The 22,885-nt window shown below is 40.9% G+C and overlaps 2 protein-coding genes across 5 annotated transcripts in view; one reads left to right on the top strand and one right to left on the bottom strand.

The window, feature by feature from the left end:
- The first annotated feature begins 5,928 nt into the window (after positions 1–5,928).
- On the top strand, positions 5,929–8,462 carry gadd45gip1 (growth arrest and DNA-damage-inducible, gamma interacting protein 1). Its single transcript, XM_051387044.1, has 2 exons — positions 5,929–6,350; positions 7,893–8,462. The coding sequence occupies exons 1-2, from the start codon at positions 5,959–5,961 to the stop codon at positions 8,188–8,190; spliced, it is 690 nt and encodes a 229-aa protein (XP_051243004.1). The 5' UTR covers positions 5,929–5,958; the 3' UTR covers positions 8,191–8,462.
- A 69-nt stretch (positions 8,463–8,531) lies between these two features.
- Positions 8,532–22,885, bottom strand: part of zgc:158403 (tetratricopeptide repeat protein 39A) — a 44,192-nt gene continuing 29,838 nt past the window's right edge. Inside the window, exons 1-18 of one of the 4 annotated variants that reach the window (XM_051386907.1) lie at positions 21,800–22,074; positions 21,093–21,197; positions 20,552–20,683; positions 19,526–19,584; positions 18,597–18,664; positions 18,244–18,308; positions 17,209–17,308; positions 17,046–17,111; positions 16,848–16,959; positions 16,650–16,717; positions 15,221–15,280; positions 14,264–14,425; positions 14,065–14,156; positions 12,838–12,958; positions 12,604–12,715; positions 12,374–12,488; positions 11,499–11,615; positions 8,532–9,422 (exon numbers count right to left, since the gene is read on the bottom strand). In XM_051386907.1, coding sequence (XP_051242867.1) covers positions 9,314–9,422; positions 11,499–11,615; positions 12,374–12,488; positions 12,604–12,715; positions 12,838–12,958; positions 14,065–14,156; positions 14,264–14,425; positions 15,221–15,280; positions 16,650–16,717; positions 16,848–16,959; positions 17,046–17,111; positions 17,209–17,308; positions 18,244–18,308; positions 18,597–18,664; positions 19,526–19,584; positions 20,552–20,683; positions 21,093–21,197; positions 21,800–21,834 — 1,698 coding nt within the window. In that variant the 5' untranslated portion in view covers positions 21,835–22,074 and the 3' untranslated portion in view covers positions 8,532–9,313. Of the gene's footprint in view, positions 9,423–11,498; positions 11,616–12,373; positions 12,489–12,603; positions 12,716–12,837; positions 12,959–14,064; positions 14,157–14,263; positions 14,426–15,220; positions 15,281–16,649; positions 16,718–16,847; positions 16,960–17,045; positions 17,112–17,208; positions 17,309–18,243; positions 18,309–18,596; positions 18,665–19,525; positions 19,585–20,551; positions 20,684–21,092; positions 21,198–21,799; positions 22,075–22,885 lie in introns of those variants that run through there. The other 3 variants (XM_051386908.1, XM_051386910.1, XM_051386911.1) reach the window with 3 other exon arrangements.

The following is a 22,885-nucleotide window of genomic DNA, read 5'->3' as shown; positions in this document are numbered from 1 at the left end:
TGAGAGCAACAATACTGGCGTGTTAGTATAATTTGGAATAATCTCTCACTTCAGACTCAATTGAGATCTATCAGTAAAAAGAGGACTTTGATTTAAGCACCGGCTGATCGTGCAGACAGATTACGAGCCCTGGAACCCCAGGAAGCCGTGAAGAAGGGGAAGATGGCTGTGAACAGGTAGAGCTGATAATTACCTCCATTCATCTTCACTGGACCCCGGCACCGCTTTATGAAGGTGCATGTGAGTGCAGGCCTGCGTTTGATGAATCTCCCCTTAAAATTAGCAGTCACTGGTGGATCGAGAGCCTCCATCAGTCCGTATGCTCTCATTCATCATCTCATTAGGACCCTGGGCTGGGCTGCACGGGCCCGAGGACTCCCAATGAGAAGGGGGAAACTACGAGCTCCATCATAGCTAAACATTTTGGAGATGTTGTCGCTGTTTACAAATCTGTCAAATCGGGCATTTTTTCATAGACCACAATCTGTTCAATTCCCAAGGGCATTTGATCATTTGTAGGAAAAAATCTTAATGTATCAGGGGCAGACAGTGGCACAGTTGTTTACTACCGCGGGAATCCAGAGCCATTACAGAGTGGGAACAAATGCCAAATCTTTATGTAAACCCCGTGTGTCTGTATGTTAACGGGAGTGTGTTTCTCTTCAGGTGTTTACATGAACGTGAGATATAAAGATTTGCCATGCAAGATAATTTCGTTAAAATGTTACAGCCATTATGTGGCAGGAGATGCAGGCCAGGGAGTCCCAGCTCACCGTTTTTTACTGCACTCTTCGCTGCAAAGTGAGCAGAAATAAAAGCTCTCTGGTGGTTAGGCCGCTCTCCTCGTCTTTCCATCACCCCTCCGCCCAGGTAGACGAATCTCTCAGAAAGCTACCAGCACGTTTTTCCAAGAACTCACCAGAGAGTGCAGCAGGGCACTGAGGCACTCGCTCCCCACTCGAACCCCCCACTACTGCGCTCCAAACGCATCACTAACTGGATCTCCATGTGGTACATCCATTACTGTAAAATCCTCTGCTGCTCCCCACTGAAAGCTCACCATCCTCCTCTGCCCTCCGCTTCCCCTCTCTCTCTCTCACACACACACCATCAAAAACTCCACCACCCCAAGCCCCCTTCATAAGACCGCTTACGCTGGCAGTTATGAATTGGGCTAGGTCCAAGTTTAACATTAGTGGGGGGGGGGGGAGTTGGGGTGTTTAAAAAGCAGCCTGCAGAGAGTTGCAAGCGCGATCACAGCCGTGACTCCAGTTAAAAAATAAATAAAAAAATCTGCACGTCACTACACTTCTTTTTGCTTTGTTGCGATCATGACGGCCTTTTTGGAAGCACAGACTGAAGAAACAGTAAGGCCATACATGTGCACGTTTGAGGGGGAAGCTTAAGTTATCTATGGGAAATGCATATCCATGTTTCCAAGGACAACATTAGTTACCTTTGGATTATTCACTTAAGTGTGATTTCTGTGGAAAGCTGTAATTCATCACCAGCGCTGCGGGGACTTGTCTTACCAAGGAGGCCTTTTTTTTCCTTTTTTCTCTCATTTTGTGCAGTAAAGCCACAGTCTGATGTCATTACCAGGAAATGGAGATATTTTGGGGCTCAGCTCTCTTTTATATGGATTTTGTCCTCATCCCTTGTTCTGGGGAAATGCTGACAAATCTGATTCTTGGTGCCAAAATTCTGAGTAAAACCCTGTCATTGTTGAAAGCCAACAAAAGAGTGGTTCATTTAGACTCAATTTATTATCATTTTTTTCTTTGTGTCAACAAATAGCAACACTGGCTTGGCAAATGGCTTCGTAGGAAAGAAAACACCAAACCCTAGCTCTCTGCGTGTGTGTCTGAGGGAAAGACAGAAGGAGTGAGAGTATTCAGATTTTAAATAATCCATTTTTACAAAGGAAATCCCGTCATGGTTATTGATTGTAACATATGACAAATAACTATTAATCACATAACTTTTAATTAAAAATATGCCCAAGACTGTTTGGTGCAGTTCATTAGAGAGTTCACAGAAGCTAAAATGGTGATTTCTGCATCTGCATTGCATCCTACTTGCCTTAAGCGCAGCTGCGCGGGGGCATCACTTGTAAAATCATCAACTGTAATAACAGGAATAAATGTGTGCAGCGCGGAAAAGGTCACTGACATGGGACTATACAGTTCCACTCACTTAAGGATGAATTTTGCATGTGTTTATAAGAATGTGGAGCCGTTAAAGTTTAATTAGATGTCCCACATTGATGGCCCCTGATGGTGCTTTTCTTCAAGGTGTCTTTAGTTTATATTATGAGAAGGTGTGCATTAAAGCACGCACAACTAACTATTTTCATTATCTGCCATCATTTCCTCTGTTGATGATCGATTCAATTGGTCTGAAATTATGTTAGAAAATTGTTTCCAGAGCCCTAGGTGATTTTAAATACTGTTTTTTGTTCTGCTAAAAGTCTAAACTTCAGAATTTACAGTAATATAAAACAGAGAAGCCGCAAATCCTCATATTTACAAAGTTAGAACAAGCAAATGTTTGGCATTGTTGCTCAAAGAATAAAGCAAACAATAAATTATCAAAATTATCGACATTAATTTCCTGTTGAAAAGCTAATTGATGGGACTGTAACTCACCTGGTAGAGCTGGTGCCCCAAGTGCCGGGACCTAGCCCTGCAGTGGTCTTGTGGTCGAGATCCGATCTGTGGCCCTTTGCTGTGTGTCATCCACTCTCTCTCTGCTTCTTTCTGGTCATTCTACACCTGTCCTGTGAGTAAAAGGGCAACAAAAAGCTGCAAGAAATGTTTAAAAAACAAATAAATAATAAAATAACAAATCAACTAATAATCTCTTCAAGCTGTAGATGACACAATAAAGTGTAACATAGTTCAAAGACTGACTAGGTGACATACTACTATTTTAAAAAATGTTTTTTAGTTTTCTTTGTTTTTTTGGTGAAAAAGTGTGACAAAAAAGACATAGGAGCAGGGTTAGGAAACATTTACTAATTACATGTTAAAAAATGTAGTCAGTAACTTAATCCAAGTATCACAATATTAAAGTCATGTAACTTCATTACTTTCCATTACATTTTGATTACCTCAATACCAAATATGTAAATTAAGACAAGGGAAAAGACATTTCAATAAGATGACTTTTATGTCTTCTAAAAGACAGCTGAGCAATGTAATTTAGAAAAGAAAATATAAACTGTGAAAGCATTTTTGATAATAAATTAGCTATGGTTTCACTGGAGACCAGAGTGCTGTTGTGTAATGTACATGTACATCATTATTTTAAAGCTGAGATAGATAGATAGATAGATAGATAGATAGATAGATAGATAGATAGATAGATAGATAGATAGATAGATAGATAGATAGATAGATAGATAGATAGTCTGCCATGCTGAACTGCCATGTTTCTAGCCCAGAATGAACAAACCAACCACTGGCTCTAGACAGGGTCACGTTCTTCGCAAGTATCGCAGCAACTGTAGTTTCTCCTACACACTTTACAGCCTGTTCTCATTCCCAGGTCGAATAATACAGACGCGAGCGGTGTTCAGTAAGTTGCAATCTGCAACAAATACTAGATGCCACTAAATCCTACACCCCTGTCCTTTAAGATGTTAATATTGTAGTGATAATAAATATATGATCTTACATACAGTACATAATATGATAATATCCACTATAACAATCATTACAATACATATATTATATTCCTTATATTATTTATTATTGTAGAATAAGGGGATTTCAGTAGTGACTAGCTGTAGAACTGTAGTACTCTGTTGTCTTTGATATGTAATGTCTCCTTCATGATGAAATGATAAAAAAGGCAAACACAAAAAAGTTGGTCACAAAAAAAACAATATATGACATAACAACAATAATACACTATAACAATCATTATAAGCATTTTATTTTAAATGCCTTCATTTTAAAATTGTGGTTATCTTTTCAATGTGTAAAGGTAACTTGTTCCAGTTCCTGTCACCAAGACCCTAAAAGAACATGCACCAACCTTGGCATTAAACCTCAGCAAGCCCAAGTCAGCCACCCCTGAAGGTGGTCTTTGAGATACTCGGGGCTCTGTTGTGACACAAATGATCCACCACACTGAGCTGCACTGTAAGACTCTATCCTCTAAGGGTAAGCACTGTTGGAATTGCTGTTGCCAACATGTGCTCTTGGGTTTTATCCCAACACAACCCTGGCTAACCTCCTCTGAGAGATCTTTCACCAACCAGATGTGGTCTTGCACATCTGACCATCGGTGGAGGCCAAAGAATACTAAAACCTCTCAGTAGATACTCTCTACCACTGCAAGGGCTCATTACATTCAGTACAAATGTGCTGCTCTATACAAATTAAATGCATCTGTAAAAGCAGATGCCATTTCAGGAGCTAACAGAGTCATAATTCAGGTGAGCATGTTCTATAAAACTTCCCTAAACATGTATTAATACACCACCCATCCCTCCTACTCACACACTCACTCAGAAATAGACCTGTCATCTTGCCACCATCCCCTTATCGTATAACTGCTAACAAGCCTATTTGCCTGTGACTGACGTTGATGTGATCCCTAAAGCCTCGGGCTTGGCACCAGATCGCTGCTAAGCCAAATTAAGCCTCTGTCATGCCCACCCCCACCTCCAGCCTAGTGCTACCCCTGCCATGGGAACCCTAAATCTTTAATGACGATGGAGAGCTCTGCGCGCTCCCACGACACAAAAGCGATGACATCTGTGTCTGTAAGTGCCGCACTCCAGAGCAACCACATTTGTTCTATCTCCGCTTCTTGAAAAGAAATCAAACAGAAAAGTTGAGGGAGGGTGGAGGAAGGAGGAGGTGGAGCTAAGGAGGTTAAAACAAAAGATCCTCTCTTTCAAAAGGAGGTTTGTTTCACTGCCCAGTGGTCCTTAAATGTTCAAAGAAGGTGTTAAAAGAGTCTCAGCTCCGCTTCTTGTTCTGGTGCTCTGGCTACGGCCCACCTGCTCACTACTGCTTCCAAGTCAACGGGGATGTTTAGTGGAAAACAGCCACACTGAACTTAAAGGTCCACTGTGTAACATTTTGGAGGATCCATTGGAATATAATATGAATCGCCATGTTTCTACAGTAGCCCAGAATACCCCCGAATTACGATATTTCAAGTTAGTAAAGCACTGAATAGAAAGATCTAAATGGTGGCATAAGCTGTTTTATTTCCAAATTTTCAGACTTGTATTTTTTCATTGAACTTAGTGCCTATCACTCAGTCCAAAATGTGTCTGATCATTACAGTAATATTCGTTTTTCAGATGGATCTAGAAGAATGCTTCAATGAGAGTGCCTCTGAAGAAAGTGATTCATTTACGAGCTATGGGCCTTTTGACATTGGGCCATCACAATCCACAGGCTCACAAGAAACAAGAAAAATGATTTCTTATCAAATATGTTAAGATAATAACTTTGAAGTTACTTTTACTATAGATACACTTTGACTTAAACACCCCCCTTATTTCTGTGTTCATCACATTCCTTAATCTTGAGTGGCAGCTAGAATGTATTATCATCTGTCAGTTATCTTTACAATTAATCGTTGGTCTATAACAGTGAAAATTGTATATATATAATAATTGACTATAAATAATAGTCAACTAATTAATTAACTGTTTTAGCACTACTCTCACTCTTTTTAGTTGTTTTTTTTCCCATAATACCCCATTTAAAGCCCTTTTGATTTGCCTTTTGTAATGACATTTTATATTAAAATACATTTCCTCGCGTTTCCCAAGAACATATTCCCCGGTCAACAATATGGCTTAATTCCAGCCAACCATTTCAAACAATACAATTGTAACAGAGCTCATGGAGGACCCGTCTGCTGTTTTTGTACAGGCACTCCGGTAGTCTCCTCCGTCTCTGCTCCGGGTCCTTCTCTTGAGGAAGAAAGATGGCGGCGTCCGTGCTGTGCAGGAGGACGGCGGCGTTGTGTCGTACGTTAACGGGAATGTCGTCCTCTAAAACGGTTCTTCCTTCCAGCTGGCTTCTGCTGCAGACCGCGTCCTACAACCCGAAACCTCTGAAGCTCAACCTCCATGAGCCGTACGTCCCAGACAAGGACAGCGAGAAGACGCCGGAGTGGCAGAAGACGGCCCGGTATGACAGGAAGCTGTTCGGTCGGTACGGCTCAGCGTCGGGCATCGACCCTGCGTCGCTGTGGCCCAGCCACGAGCAGCTGGACAAGATGATTGCAGAAGAAAATGAGTGGCACCCTCCGTTAAAAGTAATGCTGAAGAACATCAAGGACAGGGAGAAGCAGGAAGCCGAACAACGGCTGGCAAAGTAAGTAACAGCGAACAGAAGTCCGGCATTTATCACCCGGTACCGGACCGACCACCGGTACTCAGACCGACCGCCGACCACCGGTACCGGACCGCCCACCGGTACCTGACCGACCACCGGTACACTGTCAGCATACAGGAGAACATTAACAGCAGCAGACAGGTGGATTCAAGGTCCTGTTCAGCAGTCTGTAGTATAAGTTATTATAAGTTATTTATTCTATAAGTTATTATCTGTTATTCTATAAGTTATTAGTGTAGAATCACCTGAAAATAAGAGTATTATCTGCAGAGGCCGTGGAGGCCGCCATATTGAACCGCCATCTTTATACAGTAGCCGAGAAGAGACAAACCAAACACTGGTCCTAAATAGCAAGAACTTTTTCCCGTTTTTCGCGAGTTTCATGGCCACCGTAGTGTCTACTTCGCGCTTGAAAGCTAGGAATAGCACAGTGGGAAATACTCTTATTACATATGGAAGCATGTTGCTTCAGCTGAGCAAGTCACAGAACATCAGAATGTGTTAGCCACCCACAGCTAAAACAAATGCAATTATTCAAAACTTTCATTAGAAATATCATTTAGTCATGGCCTGTTGAGGACAGCCTATTTAAAGACACAGAAAACCAAACAATTAAAGGAGCACCCCAGAAATTTGGAATTGGTTAAAAAGGCGGTAGAAAGAAGAATTGGAGCAGCATGGATCAGGCTCCAAAAACACTGTATCCTACATTTGCCATAATGCAAGTGGATAATATCTTCAGTATAATTCAAATGGGTGCATTAGTATAGGGTTATATCATTAACAGTGTATATATAATGGACAGAGCTTCCAGGTCTGAAAAGTGAAGCCAACGCAGAAGTGTCTTAAAACCTGCATTCTATTTAAAGGCCAGCAGGGGGAGCTCCATTGGCTGCAATAACACAGCGATCCCATTCACTTTAGTAACTGATGGTCCCATTTAGAGTAAAATAGACCATAAAGCAGGGGATGCTTTTGGGCGGGGCTACCTTTTGATTGACAGGTCACTCTCAGCGATTCCGTCCAGCACAGTGCACTAAACTCAGATCAAACTGTCGAACTAGGCAGTGCTGATCAAATACGAAGCTAGGTTCTGGTACTGCGTTGACTATTTCTCACTTAAAATCGTTTCAGAAACATATTTTAGTGTACTGTTTAGCTGTAATACAAGATTGTGTGTGACCAGGCGAGCCGCCATTGTTTCCTGCTAAGGACGAGTCAAAACTGCACAGCCAATGAGCGTAGATCAACTCGCAGTACGTCACGTCTGCTGGCTCGCGCTGGCTCTGTTCTACTGTCATGGCAGCGGCCAAAATGCCAAACTGGAGACTTCAAAATAATACTCCACAAACCAATGGGTGACGTCACAATAGGTTCACACTTGGTATATATGTATATGTATGCCAGAAAATGGTGGAAAATGTCAATCGGAGTCCAAAGTGGTGTCTACAGATCTACACAACTATGCATCAAGCCACATGTTAACATCTGCTGTACTAATCTTTTCCATTTCTATTGCAGAGAGAAACTCATAGCAGCCAACATGGCCAAAATGCCCAAGATGGTAGCTGACTGGCGCAGAGAAAAGTCTGAAACCAAGCAGAAGCTAAAGGAGGAGAAAGCCCGCCGTGCAAAATTACTGTCCGAAGCCAGAGAGCGCTTTGGCTACACGGTGGACCCCCGCAACAAAAAGTTCGTGGAAATGGTTGCCGAAATAGAAAAGGAAGAGAAGAAGAAGAAGAAACTAATGAAACGCAGACTGAAAGAGAACCAGGTGGCAGCCCCCGTCACACCTCCTGCTGCCTCCTCGTCGTCTTAGACTGAGTCATTTGAGACTTAAATAACTGTTGGGCCTTGGTCTGTCTGTATTTAATGAGATGGAAGGTATGCTGCATAACACAGCTCAGTGGAATGGTTCTTATAGAGCATAGAAAGTCCTTGTTTTGTGTTACTGCATCTGAAATGACCTGGAATGGATTAAATAAACATTCATTCATGTTTTTTCTTCTGTAAAAAAAATGTATCCATAGTTGTGTCATATTTGTTAATCATGTTAATTTGACCTGTCACAAAAATAAATTTCTATCTGTACAGACTGCATTCTGTCTAAAATGTTTTTAAAGAAAAATACTAGATGACAAACTACACAATGAAGCAACATTTGGTGTCAAATGCACGTAGAATTTATTTATGCAAAAATATTTTTACAGAATTTTGATTCAAACACACCAAGATGGTGAAAGTGGGTTTGGAACAGCAGTAAACTGTTGTTTTACCTCATGCTTTAGCTTTGCCGTGCTTATTTGCAGCCCATAGAGAATGGGTCAGTGTATGACATATGTGTACAGAGTACTGGCTGCTATCTGTGGGTCGTACATTTCTTCAGGCCAGTTAACCATTGTCTGAATAAGCTTTTATATCAAGTGTTTTTTGCTGTTGTCTGTGAAATTCCATAGGATCTGATCAACTTTGTCATTCCACATCATTATGCTGAAGTTACTTAGTATAATAATCATGCAGAGCCCTTTCAATGAATTAATAGTCATTATACATTTCATTAAGACATAATATTTCCTACATTGGATATTTAAAGTGGCTTTCAATACATTTCATTAAAATCAAGTGTTTAATTTTAAAATGTAAACAATAAAAACATTGTCCATAAATAAAATAAAATGTCCCTCAGCTCCAAATGTCAAACTCTTATGCTTTTGGAAGATAGTCTCGCAAGGACGGGCTTTTGTAAATATAACAGGTTATACCTTCGTCCAGTGGTATGTTGGTGCATACTGTGACACAATGCTTGAGAAGGTATACCTGTACACAGTGATAAAACATCCAGTATTCATGTGTTGAAAATGGATATAGGTTAAAAAGGCTAAAGCAGCCATAACTGAGGCACAGTCCAGTGTGAAGAGCCTCTCCAGTCCTTAAGAGATGTCCTACAGATGAGTGTCGTCTTCTTCGCCGGGGTCTGCCTTGAGTTTGGCTAAAGCAGCATGCACCCTGAACTGTGTACGAGACTCCATCGAGTAGTCTTTGTAGTTTTGTCTGCAAGTCCAAACAGAGGGAAATGTTAAAGCGTGACTGAAATGGGGACTATTATCAGTATTATATTGACTATTACATGCAAATATGGTGGTCTCTCTAAACCACCTGCATTGTCACATTTTAAGCTATTCAGATTTTGTTTTTGTGAATTAATTCTCCACTTACATCCAATGGGAGCAGAGGGTTGAGCATTAATATGTGCAGTACAAATAAAGGACAGCCTTTCAGACCTATACGTGATAGGCAGAGAGCGCCCTCTGCTGTTCCTGTAGTGACTAAACACTGAGCAACCTAAGAGAAAGAACCCCTTGCACACTGTAGTACTATCCTGTCCCAATAGGCCTGTAATAAAGACTGTTGGTAGCTATAGCTATATTGTCATGGATTGCTGCTCTTCTCCATCTACATAAAAAGCACCTCAAAAGACCCAAAGCTACAGTAGGTAACTTTTATAAAGTAGTCTGACAGGAGTACATGAAACAGATAATCTGTGAAAAGATCAGGTTCTTCTGGCTCCTCCTAGTGCTCCTAATGGTATTTGTAAGGATCCACCGGGCCTCAATAAAAACAACCAATCAGAGCAAAGAATAATTAAGATAAGTTGATTGTTGAGGGTTGAACTCCTACCTGAGGCCCCTTTCTGTGTGTCAACGCCTCCATCAATTAAAGGCAATAAGGCATTAAAAGCCAGCTGGAGCTGTTGGGGTTAAGGGTCTTGCTCAAGGGCATCTCAGTGGTAGGAATGAAGGAGTTGCAAGTGCTGCTTCTTAATAACCTCACTCAGATTGATCCTGACAGTCTGGGGGAAATGAGACGACAACCTCCCTGACACAAGCTTGCTTCTCTAACCTTGATTTTGAAGTAATCCAAAAGTAATTTTAAAAAGCACCAAAAATCTATTTTAAATACCCACTCACTTGTCTACACCAAACATTTACGTACATTTATAAAGTTCTTATAATGTGGGAAACAAACCAAATTGACCTGTATTATAGGGTCAACTTCCTCCACACGAACATTGAACATTTAATTCAAGAGCCCTTTTCATGTTTTGAAGCTGCCTTCACTGAGAGTAACCAAAGACACATTCGTCTGAAAGTCACCAGTTAACACGGTCACTCTTTAAACCATAACACTGGTCATGCAGTTGTGCCCTTGTCTCACTACAGTCAGAAGAAACTTTGAATTAGGCCTTGTAGATGTAATATGAGTGAAGATTTAGCAACTGGATTGCTTATTTCTTGCCTAAGATTTGTTCAGAAACAGATCTTGGTGGACTGCTAAGCTAAAATAAATGAACTCAGCTCCATACAGAACTCTGCTCCTCATGCTCAAACCCCATTGGTTCACAGGGGCTTCAGGAGGGAGGACTGCAGTTGGACCCTTCTCAAGTATTCTGACCCAACCCTGAAGATAAATGTGTCAATGTACAACTTCAGCAAAAGGCACAAGAGCATTTTATCGCAATAGTAATAGGAAATATGGACAAACAGCTATCTTGGCTTTGTCCAAAGCTAACAAAATCTGCTTACGTGTACCTCAAAAGCTCACAGTTTAGCATGTTGTATTTAATTTGTAAAAAAAAACAACAAAAAAAACTACAGCATAAAGCCATTTGAAGTTTTCAGGGGGTTATTGTACATTGTGCCAATTTCTTGGCTGTGATAAGTGACTTTGTTAGCTTTGGACAGCACCAGTCTAACTGCTTCAAGTCTTTATGCTGGGCTAAGCTAACCAAGCTGCTACCTTACCTTAACCTTAGAGACATGAGAGTGGTATTAATCTTTTTCATAAAACTACTTAAGAAAGGTGGGAAGAAAATATTGCTCATTAAGGCTTACACTTTACCAAAATGGCAGGAAACATGACATTTTTAATAATTTGGGCGTATTCATTACGGTTTTATATTACAATGATTTGCACCCCCAAATGCTGCATGTGCAAGCATGCAGGCTTCCAGTTTAGAGTACTACAACTCTAATAATTTCTGTATTAAATGCAGATAGTCAATGGGCACAAGAATGAAATGTCTTTGTGGCAGGATTAAACTCTGTCTGATATGAAGGAGTCACTTACTTGGCCTTGTGCAGTATTTTAATTGCCTCGTCCCTCCTGCCTTGGTCTACGTAGAGCAGACTGAGCTCCACCAGAGAGTTGGGCACCAGGTAGTGGTCAAACCGGATCTTCTTTTCACTGAGCACACAAGATAAAGATTAATTAACTGTCACATACAGTTACATTTTACACATATATGTGGTCAGCACCCTGTACTATATTGTGACAGTATAATCCTGAAATTGCATCAGTTTGGCACAGTGATCCACGCATCTTCAAATCCCACCAAAAGCGTTTCAGAAGCGGAGAATCTTCAGACCGTGCTGACTTGTGTATTTTGTCCTTAAAAATGATACAAAACAGTGTTTCTCCACTTTAGATCTCCTCTGACTGGTGCCACAAATTCAATCCGGAGTCTGCACAGGGTATTTTATTTTAAAAATTGACCAGATTCTCTATGCCGTTTTGGTGTCTGACTTCCTGCTCTGTGCAGCTTAACGTGGGTGGGCTTCCATCAAAAATATACCAGCCACGTATTCTCTGTGGAGAAGAGTCGAGAGTTGTTTAGCATTGTCTAGAATGGGCAGGATCTGCGCCGTTGGGAGTAAGGGTTTTGTTTTTCCATGCAGGGTAGTGACTAACTTTTGAAATGAATAAAGATACAAATGTTTCTTACAAGACCTGCAAGTCATTAGCAGTCAGTGTGATTTCAGCCAGAAGACATGTAACTGTGACTGCAATGTAAATATTCACTATATTACTTGAAGGGTGAGTTGGGAGGTTTTTATATTTGCAAAGCTATCATTGCATCAAAACATCCAGTTCGTACATCCAGTGCATACACTGATGTTTCTCTATTTACAGAAGATACATGTGTTTAATCCACTGGGGCTCACCTGGAAAGCACTTTGTTGAAGCATTCCTCAGCGGCCTGGAGGAGACCCTGGTTCTTGAAACACAGACCCTTCAGCAGGTGGATCAAACAGCGGTCATCCACTGAATACTCATTTTCTGTAAAGGAGGGAGCACACCTCATCATCAGCACAGCAGACGCACAGATGTGTTGTGTAATCTCATTTTCTACTTTATATTCCAGGAGAGAGGGGTTTGGGATGAGATGTATTACCAGGAGACTCCAGTAGGGTGCGCTCTGCATCCACCAAAGTCTGCATCATGCCTTCAGTCAGCTCGGGTCGTTTGCTGATCATACTGAAACCGTTCCACATGTACATCATCTCCTGTAGTGACACAGTGAATACTGTTGAAAGGCTCAAACATATTGCCCATTGTGTGTGTGTGCGTGCGTGCGTGCGTGCGTGCGTGCGTGCGTGCGTGCGTGCGTGTGTGCGTGAAGCTTTACCAGCACTGGCACTGGTAGCCTGATTGGGCAGGTGGCCTTATAGCGTCTGGCTTTACGGATAGCAAACTTCTCAGTCGGGGGAGACTTCCCTGCGATCTTCTGCTTAAAGGTAGGCACTTTTCTAAAAACAGGGAAATAATGGAGACACAGTAGGAGAGAATTTGTGAGATAGTGGTTTGATTTTGCAGTATTTCAGTGGCAGCCATGATAAGAACTAAATCCTAAGGAAAGGTGCTTCAATCCTTCCTCTCTCATCTCCTTTAGCAGAGGAGACAGTGGACCATGCTTTATGATCGGAAATGAAATAATGCCGTCCCACAATTCCTTGCACCAGCAACATTTAAAGCAACTTTCATTGTAGTATCACCACGGCAGACCCATGTAAATTTAGAAACAACAGAACACCTGTTTTATGCTTTTGACACCACCCAAAACCTATGGAAATCCAATTCCATAAATATAGATTCATTGTTCTATCCCGTTAAGAGTCATCTTGAAGAACAAGCATACTGAATTTCTAGTTAACAATATTGTAACCGACTAGGTGACATGTTGGTGTTAACTGTTGTTATAATGTCACTGTGTTAAGACCGTTATGTTCAGCTCAGGCAAAAAGGACTGGATATTATAACCACTGTGTTTTATAGGATGTCAGTGAATGTGTTTTGGCTGTGAGCAAACGTGTGATATGCTTAGAAACCTGTCAAATAATTTCATTTTGTACCTGTGACTGGCAGAGTTTATATATTATATTATTATAAAGCATCCTTTCTAAGGAGTTGTGATTCTGTTCTGGACAGGAAACCTAACTTGAATAGAACAGCATTGAGTTTGTCACTCTATTTATCTTCAATGTGTTATAAAAAAGTTAGAACCTAGTAAAAATGTATTTTCTTAAGTAAGTGTTTTCCACAGAGGTCAAGGAAAAGTGTTTAGGAAAGGACATAGGACATAATTTATCCATCTATTCAGCCAGAGCCAGTGCCTAAATCTTCAGGTATACTTGCTTCAATATATCATTCTTTCCCACAAAATATTATTACTTTTTTGCACCATGGGAGGCCAGCAATGAATCACACCATCAATATCTCTTGACTACGCATGCATTTAGGTTTTTTTATCCAAAATAATATGTATTGTTTATTTTTGTTTTTATGTGCATGTGCATATCTGCATGTTTGTATGAAAGGTGCAATATAGATAGAGTTGAGTTGAGCGCGTGTTTACCTAAAGAGCTCTACCTCGTCCTCCCCAAAAGGCCTGGCCTCCTCTTTAGGCAGCATGCTGAGGTAAGCAGCTTTCATGTAAACATACATGGCCTAACAGGGAAAAACATTAAGATGTTTGACAAGATCAGCGCACACTTTTGTATCAAGACATCATCAAACTAAATATGTTCAGATCTTCTCCATCTTGTGTTCTGTACCTTGGACCAGCGGCTCTCCTGGCTCAGCAGGTCTGCGTAGAAGTACGCCAACTTCCACGCTCGCTTGTAGGTGAAGCACCACATAAGCTCCCAGTAGCACATATGGTGGAACTGCTTCCACGCCTGCTGGGCCTTGCAGCCATCTTCAAAGAGTGCCACCGCCTGGTAGCACGGTGACATTACATGACATTCCACATTAATCAGGACATGGAACAGTGACGCTGCATTTGAGGTTTGGTGTGTATTAAATATTAACATTGGGCGTTGGTGCTCTGTAGCTCCGGGGCTGGTATTAAAGCTGCAGTGGGTAATGTGCATTGTTGTACATCCATCTTTATTTTAAAGCTGCAGTAGGTAATTTTTATAGAAATATTTGTTGTCATATTTGCTCAAACCTTTCCTATATTCTGACAGTAGTTCATGATAATCTGTGAAAAAAAATCAGGCTCCTCTGGCTCCTCCTACTGCTCCTAATGGTATTTGCAAGAATCGTCCAGGCCTAAACAAAAACAACCAATCAGAGACAAGAAAGACAGTAGATTGTTGAGTCTCATTCCCAGGTCATCAAATACAGATGCTTTGGGATACTGGAAATGAGACAATCTATCCTCTATCCATCTTCAAACCTCCAACCCAAAGCGTCTTTATAGCGTTCTCAGCTCTGATTGTTTTTGTTCAGGCCCAGTGGATTCTTGCAGATGCCATTAGGAGCACTAGGTGAAGCCAGAGGAACCAGCTTTAAAAAAAAAAAAAATAAATCAAATATATATATATATAATATTAAAGCTGCAGCTTTAATATTATCATGGTAATAAAGTTTGATGCTTCACACTCCCAATAAGGTATGCAATCACAGTGAAAGCTAAATGTTTTATTAAAAGCATTAAACATGCAAGAAATAAAGCATAGGTTGCCATTCTTTCACGCCATGTAACTGACACATTTTATGACACACACCTCATCAATGTTCCCCTTGATCTCTTCAGTCCTGCCTGCAAAGAAGAGGAATATTGCTCCCTGCAAAGAAGAGAAAATATACAATTAAAAACAATAGATTTCAGCCTCCTGTATTGTCAATATTACACACTGTGGTAAGATGTCATCTATCAACAAGTACGGTAATTACTCTTGGCAGTGTTTAACCAAGATTTCCATTTTGGGTTGGTACACATTGTGTCAGAGCTTTGAGTTTGTTCTCTGGGATGGGCAGGCGTGTAGGTAAAAGGTGGAGTGGACACAGGGAATTTACAAGAATGTGAGTCAGGTAGAGTGGCAGGAATGATAGCACAAAGGACAGCGTAAGGGTTCAGGCTGCGGAGGGGACTGCGTGAGTGGAAGGTGGGGTGAGTATCAGGGTGGGGAGGACTATGAGTGTGTGATTGCGAGAAAAGAAAAAAAATGTGAGTGGAAGGAGGGATTTGTGAGAAAGCCCTGATGTACAACGAGATGTGTAAAAATAGAAAGATAAGAAGAACAATGACTTGAAGAAGTTTAAGTGGCAGTCAAGGAAAAGAGAACAAGTTTGATTGAGGAACTGGCTAGAGATAAGGCGGAATCTACTCGTTTTCTACATGCTGCACTACAAACATTACGAACCAGTTCGAGTTAATTGGCAGTAAAGGATAACTCTGCTTCATCACAACTTGGATATTATAAATTATGACTTCAAACTAACTTCAACCACTCAAACTAACTGCTGCAGTGGAGGGAAACACAGCACTAACACCAAGTATGATGGGGCAAGAAAAGGATCAGTGCTGGTGATCAAAACCAACTGTGTGCGAGCATAGCAGTAGTTTAAAGTTATACTGGGAAGTCGCCCTGTTTGTCTTCTTTTTTGCTAAAAAAGTGAGATAAAAACTGCATGGGATTAGCATAAAGTGGGCATGTCTGCAAGAGGGAGACTCTGGGTACCTATTTTCAAGGGATCCCCTGCTGAAAATGGCCACAGCAGTTTTTCATCATTGGAGCGTTATTTAGCCCCCATCCCAATGTGCAAGCAGAACAACAACTAAAGAAAACTCACACCAGTAACAGAAAATAAGTTCACACTGTTGCTTCAGACGGTACTGACGATTCTGGCAATAGCTTCCACCATTTTGAATTCTATGCTCTACATAACATTCTCTCAAAAGGCCAGCAGTGTCAAGATGGCTTGCTATTGGTCAACAGCGCAAACTGGTACAGTTCACCAAGGTTGCAGCAAAATGTTTCCGTTCTAAATGTTGGTTGCAAGATTTTGCCAGCTGCTGTACTGTTACAAACAAACACTCAAACCACCACTGCTTACATTTTCACCTAAAAATATATTGTTGTGATGACCAATTTGTCGGTAAGATACATTTGTTAGTTGTTTTCTAAACAGATGATGCTCATTGCCACTCACCCGTGGGTAGCGGAGCAGGAAAGGTTTCAGCAGACTTTCAGCCTCAGCCACCTCTCCCTCACCTGTCCCTGAGAGGATACAACAGATATGATAGGATTGATCATACAGAAACTTTCCTAGGAGTGAATAAATAATGTGTGGAATTTAGTTATACACAGAAAGTGTGTGCATGGACGATGCATGGACGATGTACAGCACTACCTAGTATGAACGTGAGAAAGGTATAGTAGCAGAGCAGCAGCAGAGCGCACAGCATGGAGCGCAGATTCATCCCTGTTGCACCATCGCGCAGCAGGGACAGACCGTATTCCTAAAACAGGACCACATGTAGAAAAACACCCATGTCAGTTGGCAAAAGTCAGTGAGAGCATAACAGAGTAAATGTATGTATCATACCTTGTCTCCAGAGAAGCCTGCAAACTCCAAAACTTTGAGTATCCGTGGAGGAAATAGAGACAGTGTCTGTAAATAAAGAGGACCTGATGAAACGTCTGGTACAGACACGAGAACACACAACATATAGTCAAGCAATAGTGTTTAAAGATACATTTTGACGTACCAGATTAAATGCCCCTATTCCAAATGATACTCCTCCCTCTAAGTGAACGTGGCTGGGTCCCTTGAGACAGTTGTGAGATTTTATGAGGGAATGCAGGTCTCTGGATGATAAAAGACAATTATGTCAATTGTATAACATCAAAGCTCAGCATAATAACCAAATACTGACATTTATTATTATGACATTTGACTGTGCAAAGGGGTACTCCAGCGATGTAATGTTGCACTTCCACAAAGTTAGGAAACAGATACAGATTTTAAAAGAAGAATGATAAAAATCTGTGTAGTAAAAGCCAAGATATCCCCACTTTTGGTCCCTTGTATGCATCCAGCTCCAAAAACACTTGATCACATAATGCAACTCAATAGCATCTTGTTTGAGACTCCAAACTGGGATAACCCTGAAGACATCCCTATGACATCATCAGGGTTATTTTTTTGGAAAGTTCCCTTCAAAACCAGTGCTGTGCAAAGACCAACTTTGTCGAGTCCAAGACAACTCCAAGACCAGGACTAGTCGAGACCGAGTCAAGACCGAGTCCAAAGAGGTTCTTGTCCAAATGAGAATCAAGACCGGCACAGAAAAAAAACAGTGCTTTTGCCATTGCCAATAAGATGGGTTTTGGCAGCCAGGCATACGATTGCAAGTCATATTGGTTGGTAACCGTGGTTACCAAATGCCTATTCAAGATGGATTTTGAATTAAACCAATACCTGTTTTCTGAACAAGCACACTTCTTCGATGGTTATTACTGGACTCGGCTGAGACCAGCTAGGAATATTTGGCAAGACCAATGGCCAAGTCCAAGACAATAGAAAAACTACAGCACTATTCAAAACTTTATACAACTGTTGTCTCCTCCTGATGAGTTTTAAGTGGCCCTTTAATAATGACCAAACACACAATACTTTTTTAACAGTTGCTGCAAGTTTGGACATTAAAAAGTTAGATAATGTATACACCCTTATTACTCATTAACATTACACATCACTGAAATCCCCTAAATGTCCAACCTGTTTTTCTTCCATTACTTACTTGTAAATCAGGTAACTGTTTCGTACTTTGATCCCTCCTTTGATAAAACTCACCATGTTCTCATCCTGCAAAATAAATAAATGAGTGAGAATGAAAGTTGAATGCAGTAATTTGAATAGCTTGCATTAGATTTAAGTAGTTTTTAAGTACCACCAAATGTAAGGTAACATAAGTGGAATTTGCCGTCATGCATGTAAGTTCATTGGGCACTTTCTAAATCATAAACAGTCTTGAAAACTTAGATAATGTGGAAACTTTGCACATTGTCACTATTATTATTATTATTATTATTATTATTATGTAGGATATACCGTTGTTTCTTTGTTTTAAAAAAGCAGATAAGCCTACTGCACCTGTAGGAAGGTAAGAGCAGCTCTTTGGAGTTGGCACTCTGCATAACACACTTCAGCATGAAGCTGCACTGCAAAAACACATACACATACACACACACACACATACACACACACACATACACACACACACACACACACACACACACACACACACACACGGTAATAAATAACATACAGTGAACTTAGTCAACAAGCAGTAAAGCATAAAATCCAGTCCCAGATGTTACTATGTGGTTGATCTTACACACTTGTCTTCCCCTCTTTTTGTCTTCTACCTGACTATATTGAATTTGATGAACAGATTTAAATGTATAATGGGCCTTTAATGGAACTTGTACACACATTTGCAAAAGCACATCTTTCATCTGCTAAATTTGGCATCACTGTGGTGAAATTGATTTGCTGCGACCTCATCAGTCGCTCATACGAAATAATATGGAACGAATACACACTCATCCCTGGTGTCCCCCAGGAATTAGTGCAAAGACCACTCCTCTTCATTTGCCCTTTTCTAGCTTTTACCACCATTACTATTTATACAATACAAAACAAATTACATTCCCATCACCCTCAGCTGTACTTTGAGTTGAGTGCTAATTGGTAATGTTAGCATGCTAACACACTAAACTAACATGGTCTCAGCATCTAATGTTAGCATTAATGTTAGCATATAGCCACCTAATGTTAGCATTGAGCATGTTAGCATGCTGAGACTACCTTAAACACAGAGCGGCTGTCTCTATGGATACTGAATGTCAGTGGAAAAAATGTAAGTCTGTTGACAATACCAGTGCAATTACCACTGACCTTTTCAGATACTGTAGGTTAAACAAATTTGCTATCAAACTCCATTTGTGCTGGATATGTGACATTTGGACACACTCCTTTTGGGTGGATTTATAATGTAGTGAGACATCCAAGCCTTTTACCTTCAGTGAGTGATTCCGCTACTGACTTGTTAGACAAACTTGCGGATTTCCGTCGAAACCTGTAACCCCAAACGATATTCCAGTGTCAACAAAAGACCAAGACATAGTTTTACTATTCTTGCCAACCACATCTTTCTCACACAGCAATCATCCACCAATTACATGTGTCCTTTTTTTTGCTATCTTAACAGCGGCTTCTCTCATGCAAACACAGTCAAATTACTAGTATGGTCAGAAATAGGCCATGTAAATGCACTCATGTAAATTTCATGTCAGGTGTTTTAAAACAGTAGTTCTCAAACTTTTTCCATTAATGTACCACCTTTGAAATATTTTAAGTCCCCCCTGACCAGTGCAAGACATTTTTGGTAGATAAATAACATCCAGTATAAAGAGGTACAGTACAGCACAACCTTGTAACTGAACACTTAAATACTACATTTCAAATGTTTAGAATCCATCACTAAAGTAATGGCAAACCAGTTTCTGTTGTCATGCAATAACACTAAGATGGCATTGAAGTTGCATTGAACTGCGCCTTTTTGATAAGCTGCACTTTTGCGCATTTGTTTGTTTGTTCTCCAGAGGTTTTATGGCAGTTGACAGTTTGCAGCAGTTAACGATTGCATTAATAAATGGGAACAGTGAATATAAAATGTGGTTTATTGAACTGAATGACATGGTGATCCCCTGACTTTTAATTTAGCACCATCCTCAGTTCCATCATCAGTATTGACCAAATACCTACAAAACAAATGGCATTCCCATCACCCTTAGCTGTACTTTGAGTTAAGTGCTAAATGGCAAACATTAGCAAGCTAACACACTAAACTAAGATGCTGAACATGTACTCCCTGCAGTAATCCAAAGTACCCCTAGGAGTATGTGTACCCCTATTTGAGAAACGTTGTTTTAAAAGATGTGAAAACTGAGTGTTTTAAAATTCAAGTCTATGAAATAAGTAAAATGCTGAATTTTTTTTTTTTTTTTAAATATATACATATATATTCACATGTACATCCTGACCTCTGGCAGACTTCCTGGGCACTCTTCATGGTATTTCCTGCGTTGCTGATGTCATCGTGCTGGAAAGTCATCATGGCCTGCATTTCCAGCACCGTGGCATAGATAAGAGCATGGTACATACTCTCATTCACTCTACATAGGAAACATCACAGAGACTGTAAGCAGACAGAGGAGGATAGTATTTTCCTGTTGAGAAAAGAACATTACAGTTCTCTTTACTCTTTCCTATCTCCTCTACCGTCCCAGTTTGTCTTGTGCATAGTGTTTATTTTGCAGGGCAGCCTTTCTGTTGGCTGTTGAATCAGTCAGACCTTGGGCGTCAGCTTCAGCAAACACCTCATATCCTGGAGAACTGAAGCCTACGGGGGCCACCCTTGTGTCTTGACTGACAGGAAGTGCACTACTTCACAGTTGACACCACAGAAGGCCAAATACTGCTGACCTCATACCGCTACAAAAGTGCTAAAACACACAGTGTGCAGCACATGACAAACTGAAACTCAGCAACAGCTGGTTAAAACCTCTGGGAGTGTTTTGTTACCTTGGCCGCAGCCTCTCCAGGCTCTCGCTGAAGTGGTTGTTAAGGAAGAGATCCAAGGCCTCCATACACTCATCCAGACACTCCTTCAGGGTCATCTGTGAGGAGCTGCCACACAAACATGGACACAGCAAATGCAAATAAACTAAACTGTGACTGAGAGCTGGGTTTTTCAGCAAAGTCAACAGCAGCGCAGTTAGACAGTGACAGGCGAACAGGATCCAGTCCAGGTCCCCAGCAAACATGAGTTTAAATTAGTAAGGGAAGTCTTTCTACTAGATGCAACTGGAGCATCATCACGCAACACACAGCAGCCTCTGTGTACTCAACAGGATCCTAAAGAAGTGTTGTCAGTGTCAAGCTGTTTTATTTACCAACATCCTGCTGTTGTCTTTGGTTGCCTACTGTCTGAAAAACATGCAAAACTATATGGACTGGTGCAGCCTCCCCCACCACCCCCACCCCCACGACTGGAATTCCTCTGGCTCTATTATCTGACAACTGCTTGACAAACAGTGTTTGGAGGAAAACAAGGAAACCAGGACTAAACCTGTTTATTAGCGTTTCCTGGTGCACGTGAGGGTGAATTGTTGTTGTTTTTATTTATTTTATACGCAGGTTTTACCATTCGTCGAGCTAAGCAGGATCTCACCTGCTGACCAAGAATGCGAAGAAACAAGTCAAACTGTGTGAATGAATCCTGTACTCACTGTTGTGCAGCATTTGCGCCTTTCCCATTGGACATGTTCGTCGTGCCCCAACACCTGTTAGAGCTCGGCAGTACGCGCAAAAGGCACGACGCATTCACCGCTGGGACCGTGGGACCGTGGGACCAGGCAGTAGCGCAGAAGTTGGCGTCAGTCTACAAAGTCCTTCCTGTTGGTTAAATCCACATAAAGTGCTCCGAGGTTATGGCATGCGTTCATCTGAGGATCCAGCGGTGTGACGGAGCGCGGCGGAGGCGCACCTGACTCCTCCTCTGTGACATCACTGCCACGCACACGTTACACGGTGTTAATCACAGGGTCAGGTGCGAGCAGCTCCTCGTGCTCGTCCAGACACAATTCAGGGCCGGATCTAGAGAAATGATCATGGGGTGTCCAGAGGGTGCCATGGAGACTTTAAGGGTTAACAGAAATATCTGCTCGTTTAATCACAAACAATCACATATATCAATATCTGCTTGGAAAACTCCCAAATGAAGAGATTTGAACTCACAAACATTATTGTGACACATTAATAAATCACTGAATAGAAACATATAAAGATGACATTAGAAATCAATACACTGTTTTATTTCCAAAACATTTTATGTTGTTTTATTTTTCCAAATACATGTCTTTTTTTCATTAAATTTAAAGCAGTGGTTCCCAACCTTTTTCATGAAGGGACTCCTTTTCTATCATTGAGTAGACTTATGACTCCTGATATTTTTAGGAACTTCTTTATACAATTCTTCATCTGTATTATGTATTTTCTTTATTTTAGCAATTATATATACATATAAACTTAATATTTTTAAAGTTCTCTTAGACCCCTTAAAATCCAGAAGGCTTTTTGACTCCCAGTAAAACTTAATAATCGTAAAATCCCCAGGTTGGGAACCACTGACTTAAAGGACCAGTATACAAGATTCAGTGACATCTAGCTGTAAAGTTGCAGATTACAACTAAGTGAACACAGTTCACAGTTGTATTTGACCAGTCCCTCCAGAAAAACGTGATTATGCGATCGCATAATTCAATGCATAATCAGCCAAAGTCCACATTTTTTCAAATACGCCGCACCTTCGTCGC

The sequence above is a fragment of the Dicentrarchus labrax genome, unplaced genomic scaffold, assembly GCF_905237075.1.
Source record: "Dicentrarchus labrax unplaced genomic scaffold, dlabrax2021, whole genome shotgun sequence".
NCBI classification, from domain to species: domain Eukaryota; kingdom Metazoa; phylum Chordata; class Actinopteri; family Moronidae; genus Dicentrarchus; species Dicentrarchus labrax.
This window is presented reverse-complemented; position numbering and strand designations above follow the sequence as displayed.

Coding starts and splice junctions, on each gene's coding strand:
- gadd45gip1 (XM_051387044.1), top strand. CDS start 5,959: ATGGCGGCGTCCGTGCTGTGCAGGAGGACGGCGGCGTTGTGTCGTACG. Junction 6,351..7,892: donor GCCGAACAACGGCTGGCAAA/GTAAGTAACAGC, acceptor TTTCTATTGCAG/AGAGAAACTCATAGCAGCCA.